The 12833-nt window shown below is 46.3% G+C and overlaps 1 protein-coding gene across 3 annotated transcripts in view; it reads right to left on the reverse strand.

The window, feature by feature from the left end:
• The window catches only part of LOC129831269 (gamma-enolase-like), a 151434-nt gene that overhangs the window by 6367 nt on the left and 132234 nt on the right, over nt 1–12833 (reverse strand). For 2 of the 3 annotated variants that reach the window (XM_055894505.1, XM_055894507.1), the window contains exons 2-9: nt 5616–5704; nt 5396–5491; nt 5227–5285; nt 4388–4457; nt 4095–4228; nt 3659–3881; nt 1034–1231; nt 678–879 (exon numbers count right to left, since the gene is read on the reverse strand). In XM_055894505.1, the coding sequence (XP_055750480.1) occupies nt 678–879; nt 1034–1231; nt 3659–3881; nt 4095–4228; nt 4388–4457; nt 5227–5285; nt 5396–5491; nt 5616–5700 (1067 nt within the window). In that variant the 5' untranslated portion in view covers nt 5701–5704. Of the gene's footprint in view, nt 1–677; nt 880–1033; nt 1232–3658; nt 3882–4094; nt 4229–4387; nt 4458–5226; nt 5286–5395; nt 5492–5615; nt 5705–7761; nt 7870–12833 lie in introns of those variants that run through there. The other variant, XM_055894504.1, reaches the window with a different exon arrangement.

Genomic DNA, 12833 nt, shown 5'->3' on the forward strand with positions numbered 1-12833 from the left:
TACTTTTGATTCCGTCCATCTTCCATTGATTAGATGTCTAACTTTTGCTACACATAGCAAGGCTCTATATGACTGTAGACTATTGCCGCTTTGACGACTCATGATTGGCCAACAAGAGCAGCAGCATAAATTACAACAGTTCTCTTTCTCACTATCGTAGCAGTCGCGTTCGGATCTGTATGGGTCCTTCTGGACAAGTCAGCTAAAATTACACATAACCAAGACCCGTGACAATCATATCAGATCCGACCAAGACCGTGACATTTTATCAGAATTACCTACCTCAGCGGTCCCAAACTCTGGTCATCCAGTACCCTCAACAGCACACATTTTTGTTGTAGACCTGAACAAACATACCTGATTCAACTCGTTAAAGGGCCTGATAATTAGTTGACTAGTTGAATCAGCTGCTTGTCTCCTGGGCTACAATAAAAATGATACTGTTGGGGTTACTCAAGGACCAGAATTAGGAACCACGGACCTACGTCATTAGAGCTACATAACCTTGTTATAGAGCATCATAGTGTACCTCCAATATATTACTAGGTAATTCATCTCTTTTTCAAGGACAACCTAGCCTGGCCAAGTGACAGAGATTGACATCTATATACAAGTATATCAACGTGATGGATTGACTGGTCATGTGACGTGGGGTCATATGACATGGGGTCACTTACGCCTGGATGGCTTCAGTGACAGAGCCAATCTGGTTGACTTTGAGCAGTAGGCAGTTGCAGGCCCGCTCCTCGGCAGCCTTCTCTATCCTCTTGGGATTGGTCACCGTCAGGTCGTCCCCAACAACCTGGATGCCCACGGAAGCGGTTAAGCGGGACCAGGCGGCCCAGTCGTCCTGGTCAAATGGGTCCTCGATGGACACCACTACAAAGGGGAAAAAGTTTTTGTGTTATCTCTGTCTAGTTTTTTAAAAATGATGCACTGTGTGTGTCTTTTTTTAAACTCTCAAATAAAATAAATAAAATACATGTTCGATTGAATTAAGAATCTAATAGGTGTCAGATAACCGTCTGCCTACCTGGGTAGTCGTTAACGAAGCCTTGGTAGATGTCTGACAGCTCCTCTCCACTGATGTGTCTGTCAGCGTTCGGAGGAGACTTGAAGTCCAGGTCGTACTTCCCCTCGCGGTAAAACTCGGACGCCGCCACATCCATCCCGATCACCACCTTATCCGTGAAGCCCGCTTTCTCGATGGCTGTCTTTATCAGCTCCAACGCTGAAGGGAGAAACAGAAAGAAGGAGGGAAGGAAAGAAAGAACGAGAGAGGAAGGGTGTAAGGGTAGAGTACCTAGCATCTGAACCACTCCGTTTCTGCTTTAGCAAACTTGTCTTGTCGTTTGTTTGGTGAGATGATGCTGCTGTGTTGCTGAAAGCAGAAATAGTCAAGTATCCACGCTGGGGTGGGGTTGAGAGTGAGGCAGAAAGGTTGCAAGAATACACGCCGATTCTGTTCTAGATGCTTGAGAGATACTACAGACCAAAATCTATTCTAAGAGGCTACAGCTGACACTCCTTTAGGCTTTTCACACTTCTTTTTGATCTTGCCAGGGTTCTGACTTCCAGTCACACCTAGCTACTTATTCAATAGTGGGATAGCGGCATCATTCTTAGCCCAAGGCCTAGGGTTATCACACACATACACCAATGCAAGCTCAAGTACAAGCTTAAGCGCTCAGACACACACAGTTAGTCCAAAGATCATCTGATACACATTGCCTTGGCTATTGGGAAATGTGAGAACACATCGTGACAAACATACAGATGGGCAGACACTGTCACAGAGGCAGGTTGCAAACTTACCACCTTAGGATTTATGATTTAATTTCTGCAGCGTAGAATAGTTTGTGGGTGAGAAGATTTTGTCTAGTGGTATAATGCACATACAGAATATTAACATTGGCACAGTCCACTATTTTCAAACTGCCCCCAAGAGAATGTATAATTTGAACTCTGGTCAAAGGGTTACCAGAGTCGTGTTCAGTGGAGTACATAGCAAAATGTTTTTAAACAGATTTGTACCGTGGATGTCTCGCTCGGGAATCTAACGGCTTAACCATTATAAACTCAGCAAAAAAAGAAACGTCCCTTTTTCAGGACCCTGTCTTTCAAAGATAATTCGTAAAGATCCAAATAACTTCACAGATCTTCATTGTAAAGGGTTTAAACACCGTTTCCCATGCTTGTTCAATGAACCATAAACAATTAATGAACATGCACCTGTGGAACGGTCGTTAAGACACTAACAGCTTACAGTAGGTAATGAAGGTCACAGTTATGAAAACTAAAAGACACTGAAGAGGCCTTTCTACTGACTCTGAAAAACACCAAAATAAAGATGCCCAGGGTCCCTGCTCATCTGTGTGAACGTGCCTTAGGCATGCTGCAAGGAGGCATGAGGACTGCAGATGTGGCCAGGGCAAAAAATTGCAATGTCCGTACTGTGAGACGCCTAAGACAGCGCTACAGGAGACAGGACGGACAGCTGATCGTCCTCGCAGTGGCAGACCACGTGTTACAACACCTGCACAGGGTCGGTACATCCGAACATCACACCTGCGGGACAGGTACAGGATGGCAACAACAACTGCCCAAGTTACACCAGGAACACACAATCCCTCCATCAGTGCTCAGACTGTCCACAATAGGCTGAGAGAGGCTGGACTGAGGGCTTGTAGGCCTGACGTAAGACAGGTCCTCACCAGACATCACCGGCAACAACGTTGCCTATGGGCACAAACCCACTGTCGCTGGCAAAAGGTGCTCTTCACTGACGAGTCGCGGTTTTGTCTCACCAGGGGTGATACACGGATTCGCGTTTATCGTCGAAGGAATGAGCGTTACACCGAGGCCTGTAGTCTGGAGCGGGATCGATTTGGAGGTGGAGGGTCCGTCATGGTCTGGGGCGGTGTGTCACAGCATCATCGGACTGAGCTTGTTGTCATTGCAGGCAATCTCAATGCTGTGCGTTACAAGGAAGACATCCTCCTCCCTCATGTGGTACCCTCCCTGCATGCTCATCCTGACATGACACTCCAGCATGACAATGCCACCAGCCATACTGCTCGTTCTGTGCGTGATTTCCTGCAAGACAGGAATGCCAGTGTTCTGCCATGGCCAGCGAAGAGCCTGGATCTCAATCCCATTGAGCACGTCTGGGACCTGTTGGATCGAAGGGTGAGGGCTAGGGCCATTCCCCCCAGAAATGTCAGGGAACTTGCAGGTGCCTTGGTGGAAGAGTGGGGTAACATCTCACAGCAAGAACTGGCAAATCTGATGTAGTCCATGAGGAGGAGATGCACTGCAGTACTTAATGCAGCTGATGGCCACACCAGATACTGACTGTTACTTTTGATTTTGACCACCCCTTTGTTCAGGGATACATTATTCCATTTCTGTTAGTCACATGTCTGTGGAACTTGTACAGTTTGTCTCAGTTGTTGAATCTTGTTATGTTCATACAAATATTTACACATGTTACGTTTGCTGAAAATAAACGCAGTTGACAGTGAGAGGACGTTTGTTTTTTTGCTGAGTTTATCATTACAATCCCTGTAGTCCTAGGGTGACAATTGGGCTTATCGGGCTCAGGCAGGTCTGCCCCTCACAGGTCTGTGATTCTCTAAATCAACTCTGCTACACTTACCCTCACTGTTCTCCAGGATATTGGGGGCGAACCCCCCTTCGTCACCCACGTTGGTAGCATCCTGGCCGTACTTCTCCTGGATCACCCCCCTGAGCGTGTGGTACAGCTCCGAGCCCACCCGTAGTGCATCCTTGAAAGACTCCGCCCCCACAGGAAGTACCATGAACTCCTGCATGGCTAGCTTGTTGCCCGCGTGGGAGCCGCCGTTGATCACGTTGAACGCCTGGAAAGGAGATGAGAGGAGACAGAAGGGAATTAGCAGTTAGGCCAATACCCATGTTCAGCAGGTACGGTGCAGTACATTTCCCATACTTTTTTCATATACAGTATATGTTACTTTTATCATACATATCATTATGTTTCAGTGTTAATTATTGTTATAATGCTACACCACCTCCTCCTCTGATATGACAGTTATATAAGTAGTGTCTCTCACTGGAACTGGCAGCACCAGCTCTGTGTTTCCCGCCAGGTCCGCGATGTGACGATACAGGGGGACCTCTTTCTCTGCTGCACCAGCCTTGCAAATGGCCAGGGAGATTCCCAGGATAGCATTAGCACCAAACTGAGCTGTCGACGATGAAGGAAATGTGATCAATTCCAAAAGGGCTACCAAAATCTAGGTTCAGACAAAAGCCCATTCTCTCAGTTAATAGTGGACCTGAATTGATCAGGGGATACAGCTTGACACATTTGATCTGTTTCTCTGGTAGGAACCTGGAGACTCACACTTGTTCTCTGTGCCGTCCATTTCAATCATCATGTTGTCCAGTTGTTCCTGCTCCACAACACTGATACCCTATGGGACATATATTTATAAGTGTATTAAAACGTTATTTAAATTGATATGTCATCGAGGCCCAATTCTCTTCTTCAACAAATGGACCGATAACCCGCAACATATGGCGACTGCATAGAAGAGTGATCTTATATTTGTAGCCACCGTTAAACTATGAGCCAAACCCTCAAAAGTATTACCTCTTGCACATATCATAGATATAACAGATTTGCTTGTATAGAATCAGAGTACAACATCATTAAGTTGTAAGATGTTCATCTCATTTCTATATGCATTCTATACCTACATTCTATACCTACATTCTATAAGTGCAGCACAAAGGCAATGTGATTTTCGTACGTTGCATTAATGTGTTTTTACTGGCTGACTGCATCCTAAGATTTATTTTCCACTCATCTGCCTCAGCATAAATCTCTCTCTCTGTGGCGTAGCTGTCTGAATCATAAATACACACACAAACAATAAGACAGACACACACACACACACACAACAATTACTCCATACTCTTAAATCACTCATACCAACACATCCCCATTTCACTGCACCTATCTGGTGTTTGTGACCATAAAACACATGTTCTTTTTTTCTTCCACTGTCCTTGGTCCATCTTCACACATTCGTTTATCTACGCCTGTCTGGATAGGTCAATCACATCCACTCAGCTTCCTGAAAGTCCATCCGGAGGTGATGGTTATCTGCAGATCAATATGTACTCACACTAAAACATGATCACTGTCACCTAGCTGGTAAAACACAGTCCCCAACTCACCGATGCTATGAGGGCAGGAGCCAGAGTGTCATTGATGTGGCCCACTGCCTTGAGTACACCTAGAGCAGAGAAAGAAGGCAGATAGGAGAGAAGATGGTGAAGGAGGGACAACATCATTCTGTTTACTCAAGCATTAGATATACATGCACTCGCGAGCACACAAACAAACCTTTGCCCTTGTAGCGGCTCTTGTCTCCATCCCTCAGCTCTAGAGCCTCATAGATACCTGTGGACGCTCCACTGGGCACTGCAGCCCTGAAAAGACCTGAGAGAGACAGAGAGAGAGGCGAGGGAGGTCCTCTTTAGAATTTATCATGGCTTTTGGCAAGTCTTAGCTCTCTTTGTGTGGTGTGATGCTCAGCTTTGCAGACAGGCATGAGAGAGGTCACCTTTCTCTGTGCACAGGTCCACCTCCACAGTGGGGTTTCCTCGGGAGTCCAGGATCTCCCTCGCAATGATGCTCACAATTGACATCCTGTGAAAGAGAGAGCGAAAGGAAGGAGAGAAAGAAAGAGAGAGGGGGGAAGATATCTATTTTTACCATTACATTTGCACATACAGTAAGGAAATGAATAATGAAAGTGTAAATGAAGTGTGCAGAGAGGGACATTACGATTGCTATAAACCCGTCATGATTTATGAGAGCATTCCAACATGTAAAGTTGCAAGACATCCAACAGTAGGAATTGAATTGATTTTACAATGTGTCGTGTACCAGAAGGTTAGATGGAGTCCATGATGCTAAAAGACATTGCTCACTCAAGACACTATTCCGCTATCAGGACTGAGAGTTGTGGAATCTGTGGTGAGTGACTCAAGCTAAATGACGACATCGTTCCTAGTCGCCTGGCTCACGACTCCATGAGACACAGGGAATCCGTCACTGACATTGGTCAAGATTGGACTATCAGCGCCTAGCCCACCATGACAAGCATTATCCAGAAATCCACAGTTAAGAAGGTTTAGCAATTTTAGAAATAATTTCATTAAATTCTACTCATTTTGCCATGGGGCGGAGAGAAAAATATGCAGGGCCGGGCTCTGACTGCATGTGTGGGTATGGATGTGGGTACAGATGTGGGTACGCAGACCCGCGAGCCACTGCGGACCCTCAAGATGAGCTCAGATTATTTTGTGACCTCCACCACCATCAAAGTTGCCCATCCCTGCCCTATGGTGTCCCATATGATGTCATTATCATTTCCTTATTAATAGTAATTAGCCCCTAATAGTCGTTTATTTTGATCAACAAAATAACAAGAATCCCTACAGAACTGCACAGCTATGTAATCTCCTGTTTTCACAAAAAGACTGAAATGTTGCAGCAGCTGAACATTGCTGTCTATAAACGTATGTATGTCTCTGTATGTTTTTCACTGACATTTTTTGTGGTGGACAAATATATCATACATTCCTTTCAGCCCCTATGTTTTCAGTCACTATTAATGTATTTAACCATTTGTTGTTCATGTAAATGCTTGTAATTTAATGGTGCCACAATATGCATAAATCCCTATCCACTTTCAGCCCATCATCAATCAGCCCCATCGGGACTCAAATGAATGCAGCCGTAAGTTATATAACCCCCCCCCCCCCAGCAGCTTGCCGTATGAGGACACCCATGTCCACACCAAACCTACTGTAGATTGCAGCACTCAGCACAAATACCCAGAGAGAGCAAGATAGAGGGAGAAGGAGGGAGGGAGGAGGAAGAAGGGGTTGGGGCGATGGGGAGAAAAATAGATAAATAATTAAATCCCTCCTTTTGGCTGAAGAACAGAGGAGATTCAGAGATGGAGGAGAGGGTTGGTTGGGTAAAAAGGAGAGCAGGGGGAGAGAGAGAGAGAAAGAGAAGCAGAAGGCTTATTTTCGCAGGATTGGCACCGATTGGACACACACTGACACAGACGCATGGAGAGCAGTCAAACGCACGGCACACACACACTTTTGCAGACGCTGACACTATCCCTCTTCTTCCCTCTCACACATTCACTGTACACACACACACACACGCGCGCATCTGTACACATAGTGATACAGACATTCAAGGCTCTCTTCATCCCCTTCACTGTCTCTCAAAACACACAAACACGCGCGCACGCACACACACTCAAGAGACGTGTAGAGCTCTCCCTTCCTCTACCTGCCTCATAGACACACATGCTAGCTCAAACACAATCACATTTTCTCCACACACACAGAGAGGCATCGTCAATGAACCCAGACACTACAAAAATGCTCTTATAGAAACTGACACATGTATACACAGTAGACACACACACACTCACAGTGAACCAATAAAACACCTAGAACTCAGTGCCAGGGCTGACACATTAGTTAGCATACGCAACCGTAACACCTCACATACAGAACTAGGCAAGCGGCAGCATCACCCCAACCCACTCCAACACAGAACATCTCTGCTACTGGGATGCAATCAATACCAGATGCAGGAATAAAACAGGGGATGACAGAAAGTCTGGAGAATGAAAATAGAGAGAGGAAGAGAAGAGAATGAGGATTTTCCATTGTTACCTGACGTCTGTATGTTCCGCCTAATAGGGCTAGCCAGAAAATACTGGAGAGAGAGGGAGCGAGAGGGAGAGAAACAGAGAGGGAGGGGGAGAAACAGAGAGAGAGGGAGAGCAAAGGAAGAAAACAGGGAGGGGGTAAAATCTGTGACAGAAGGGGGAGGGGATGACAGGATGACTCACAATAGATGCTGAGAAAAGAGGAGAGAGGAACGAGAGAGGAGGGGGAGGTCAAGGGGATTGACTAATTAGACAGAAAGAGGGATGGAGGAGAGGTGGATCGGAGAGAAAAAGACAGGGTACAGCATTTGGAACTGCAAATCAGCTGTAAAAATAGAGAGGGGAAGGAAGAAGTGGAAAGGGTCTGTCTACCCCCTTCTCTCTCTTATCTAGCTTCAACTCTCATCTCTCATCTAGCTTCATCTCATCTCTTTTTTTCCCTCTCATCTAGCTTCATCTCTCTTGTATCTCTTTCCTCTCGCTTCATCTCTCTCATCTCTCCACTCATCTCTCTGTCATCTTCTTTCTTTCATGATCCTGCAGAGGCAGTGTAGTCGGTATATAAGGGACCATCTATATACACTATTACATAATCTATACTAAACACAGGCACAGCAATGATGCACCTACAGTGTATACCATTTCTTATACACTCAGTGGCCAGTTTATTATGTACACCAACCCGTTCACGAAAATGGATCGTTCCTACAGACATAAAAGCAGGCAGATGGGCATCGAGGCATTCAGTTACTGTTCGATTGAACGTTAGCATGGGCAAAACGAGTGACCTATGAGACTTTGAGCATGGTATGATCGCCGGTGCCAGGGGCGCCTCTTCCAGTATCTCAGAAACGGATGGGATTTTCAGAGAATGGTGCGACAAACAAAAAACATCCAGTCAGCGGCAGCCCTGTGGGCGAAAATAGCTTGTTGTTGAGAGGTCAAATGACAATGGCAAGAATCATGCAAGCTAACAGGCAAATAACGCCGCCATCTCGGATCCACATCTTGGAACGCGTCGATCCTTGTCACGGATGGAGTATGACCACACCGGGTTCTCCTCCTATCAGCCTAAAACAATAAGAAGCCGCTCCAGTGGCGACGCGATCATCAATACTGGACAATTGAGGAGTGGAAAAACATTGCCTGGTCCAACAAATCCCAGTTCCTGTTGCATCATGGGAGAGTCAGGATTTGGCGTAAACAGCATGAGTCTATTTGACTCATCGTGCCTGGTGTCAACGGTACAGGCTGGTGGCAGTGGTGTAATGGTGTGGGTATGTTTTCCTGGCACATGTTAGGCCCTTTGATACCAAATGAGCAATGTTTCCATTCCCCAAAGAATTCAGTCTGTTCTGGAGGCAAAGGGGGTCCAACTCAGTACTAGATGGGTGTACCTACTAAACTGGCCACCGAGTGGATATGACTTACTGTGTCGGCACTAAGCACCGTGAACAGCATTGCTGCACTGTTAGAGCATCAAAGTGGATTTGGAAACATTGAATGTATGCCCCATTGAATAACATACATCAAATTACTACTATTACCTTGTTTGAAAAATATGTTTATAAGCTGTAAGAGAACAATTACACGTAAATACTAAAACATTTCAAATGTATTTTTGCTTTAAAATTTGCTCATATGCAAAACCATCCACGAAATGTCATGCCCTTAAAAATGGCAAGTTGTTGATTACTGGAGGGTGTTTTAGGACCGCTTGATGGTTATACAGATAGACAGGAGGTGAGGGTGAAATAGTGTGTGTGTGTGTGTCTGTACGCGTTTGTGCACACATGTGTGTGCGAATTCCTGTGTGTGTATGTGCATTCGTGTGTGTGCCAGTGAAAGTTTCATTCCTGAGCATGCATGCATGTGTGTGTGTGTTTCTGTGTGTGCATTCCTGTGGATGCATATGCATACGTGTGTGTGTGTGTCAGGGATAGTGTAGACAGAGGAGAGTTAGAGATCTAAAATTCTATAATTAAATGGCCAAGTTTAATGGGATTATCTTTGGAATACAACAACAATGTCCTTGACACCATCTCACAGGCACACAGAGACACAGAGGGAGAGAGAGATAGAGAGAGAGAGGCAAAGAGCAGAGGGAGTGAGAGAGGTGTACAGGGAAAGTGCTTCTATCCAACTGCTATTTTAATCATGGTTGATTGACAGTTTGTCCGCCCTCTGGTCACACGTCTGGTTCTCCAACCTCTGTTTCAGTCCACGCAGCTGCTTCTGGCCCATCCTTCTTCCTCTCATTTCCTCTTTTCCTTTTGGAATGTTTGTGTGTGTCTGTGTGCATCTATGTTATTTGTGAGGACAGAGGGAGCCAGAGGAGGTGCAGATGTCAGGGGAGGCACAGTGGTATATGAGAGGCCAGTGGACAGAGAGCCAGTGTGACAGCTAGGGGAGTCTGCATGGACTCCTCTCCTAGGGCAGCGTGCGTGCGTCCGTGTCAATGGATGGAGAGAGAAAGCAAAGGAGAGAGGGAGATTTGCAAATAAATACAAATTGTATTCATAGCCATTATTTGAAATAATGCATTGGTATAATTTTTTTTTTATCACATTACTCCAGTGCTAGCCTCCTTACACTGGCTTCCTGTTAAGGCAAGGGCTGATTTCAAGGTTTTAATGCTAACCTACAAAGCATTACATGGGCTTGCTCCTACCCATCTTTCCGATTTGGTCCTGCCGTACATACCTACACGTACGCTACGATCACAATACGCAGGCCTCCTAATTATCCCTAGAATTTCTAAGCAAACAGCTGGAGGCAGGGCTTTCTCCTATAGATCTCAATTTTTATGGAATGGTCTGCCTACCCATGTGAGAGACGCAGACTCGGTCTCAACTTTTAAGTCTTTACTGAAGACTCATCTCTTCAGTGGGTCATATGATTGAGTGTAATCTGGCCCAGGAGTGTGAAGGTGAACGGAAAGGCTCTGGAGCAACGAACCGCCCTTGCTGTCTCTGCCTGGCCGGTTCCCCTCTCTCCACTGGGATTCTCTGCCTCCAACCCTATTACAGGGGCTGAGTCACTGGTTTACTGGTGCTCTTTCATGCCGTCCCTAGGAGGGGTGGGTTGAGTCACTGACGTGATCTTCCTGTCTGGGTTGGCGCCCCCCCTTGGGTTGTGCCGTGGCGGAGATCTTTGTGGGCTATACTCGGCCTTGTCTCAGGATGGTAAGTTGGTGGTTGAAGATATACCTCTAGTGGTGTGGGGGCTGTGCTTTGGCAAAGTGGGTGGGGTTATATCCTTCCTGTTTGGACCTGTCCGGGGGTATCATCGGATGGGGCCACAGTGTCTCCTGACCCCTCTTGTCTCAGCCTAGGACCATGCCTCAGGACTACCTGGCATGATGACTCCTTGCTGTCCCCAGTCCACCTGGCCGTGCTGCTGCTCCAGTTTCAACTGTTCTGCCTGCGGCTATGGAACCCTGACCTGTTCACCGGACGTGCTACCTGTCCCAGACCTGCTGTTTTCAACTCTCTAGAGACCGCAGGAGCAGTTGAGATACTCTTAATGATCGGCTATGAAAAGCCAACTGACATTTACTCCTGAGGTGCTGACCTGTTGCACCCTCGACAACTACTGTGATTATTATTATTTGACCATGCTGGTCATTTATGAACATTTGAACATCTTGGCCATGTTCTGTTATAATCTCCACCCGGCACAGCCAGAAGAGGACTGGCCACCCCTCATAGCCTGGTTCCTCTCTAGGTTTCTTCCTAGGTTTTGGCCTTTCTAGGGAGTTTTTCCTTGCCACCGTGCTTCTACACCTGCATTGCTTGCTGTTTGGGGTTTTAGGCTGGGTTTCTGTACAGCACTTTGAGATATCAGCTGATGTAAGAAGGGCTATATAAATACATTTGATGTGATATAACGCACTAGATTCTAATGATCCTCTATTGTTTCAGACTCCAGTCAAGAATCGTGGACACATTACTTTCCATAGGTGGATTCTGGATGATGAGGGGAGTGTGCCAACAGCTGTTCAGTGTGTAGGCTAAGCACGGGTAGCTTAGTTTGCAGGTGTATTGAAAGACTGCAGAATTCCTATACTACTTAATTTACCAGATACACTATACTAGCGCCACATTGTCCAGATGTCTTATGTCCTTCTTGTTTGTTTTCTCCCTCGCTACTACAGTTCAAAACCCAACAGTCTTATTATAATGAACAGTGTCTTCATATCAGTAGTCTAAAGCAGCTTACTGCTCTTCCTGTCTCTGTGTCCTTCATTTTGATCTGGAAATTGAGTAGACAATAGCAATATGGTGGATGTGGTCTATGAGCTATTGGCTGTTGCTTTGTTTTCAATAATGATAGCATTCACACATCAGATGCCATTTCCTGCTGTCGTGCCCTTTAGAAAATGGACAATAAAGATCTATTATTTTTTTGTACTTTTTACCCTTCTTTCTCCCCAATTGGAAGTTACAGTCTTTTCCCATCGCTGCAACCCCCGTACGGCTGGGGGGGGGGGGGGAGATCAAGAGCTATGGGTCCTCTGAAACACGACCTTGCCAAGCCGCACTGCTTCTTGAAACACTGCTTGCTTAACCCGGAAGCTAGCCCGCACCAATGTGTCAGAGGAAACGCCGTACAACTGGCGACCGAAGTCAGCGTGCATGCGCCCAGGCCGCTACAAGGAGTTGCTAGAGCACGATGGGACAAGGACATCCCAGCCGGCCAAACCCTCCCCTGATCCAGACGACGCTGGGCCAATTCTACACTGTCTCATGGGTCTCCCGGTCGCAGCCGGCTGCGACACATCCTGGGATCGAACCCGGGTCTGTAGTGCTGCCTCTAGCACTGTGATGCAGTGCCTTAGACCACTGCGCCACTCTGAAGGCCCATAAAGATCTATTCTATACTGTGATCTGCCATAAAAAGGTCTGAATGTTATGGTACGTACAGGACAGGTATCCGGCTTGTCTTGTAGATGGAGGTTCATGCCACAGCCCTGCTATCCTCTAGCTTGACGACTCACGCTAAATTCTTTCCGCTGCTCGCGACATCCTTTAGTCGGAGAATGCCATCATTGAAGTTGTTTGTGGTGAGGAGGGG

Source organism: Salvelinus fontinalis, chromosome 32, assembly GCF_029448725.1.
Source record: "Salvelinus fontinalis isolate EN_2023a chromosome 32, ASM2944872v1, whole genome shotgun sequence".
Lineage (NCBI taxonomy): Eukaryota > Metazoa > Chordata > Actinopteri > Salmoniformes > Salmonidae > Salvelinus > Salvelinus fontinalis.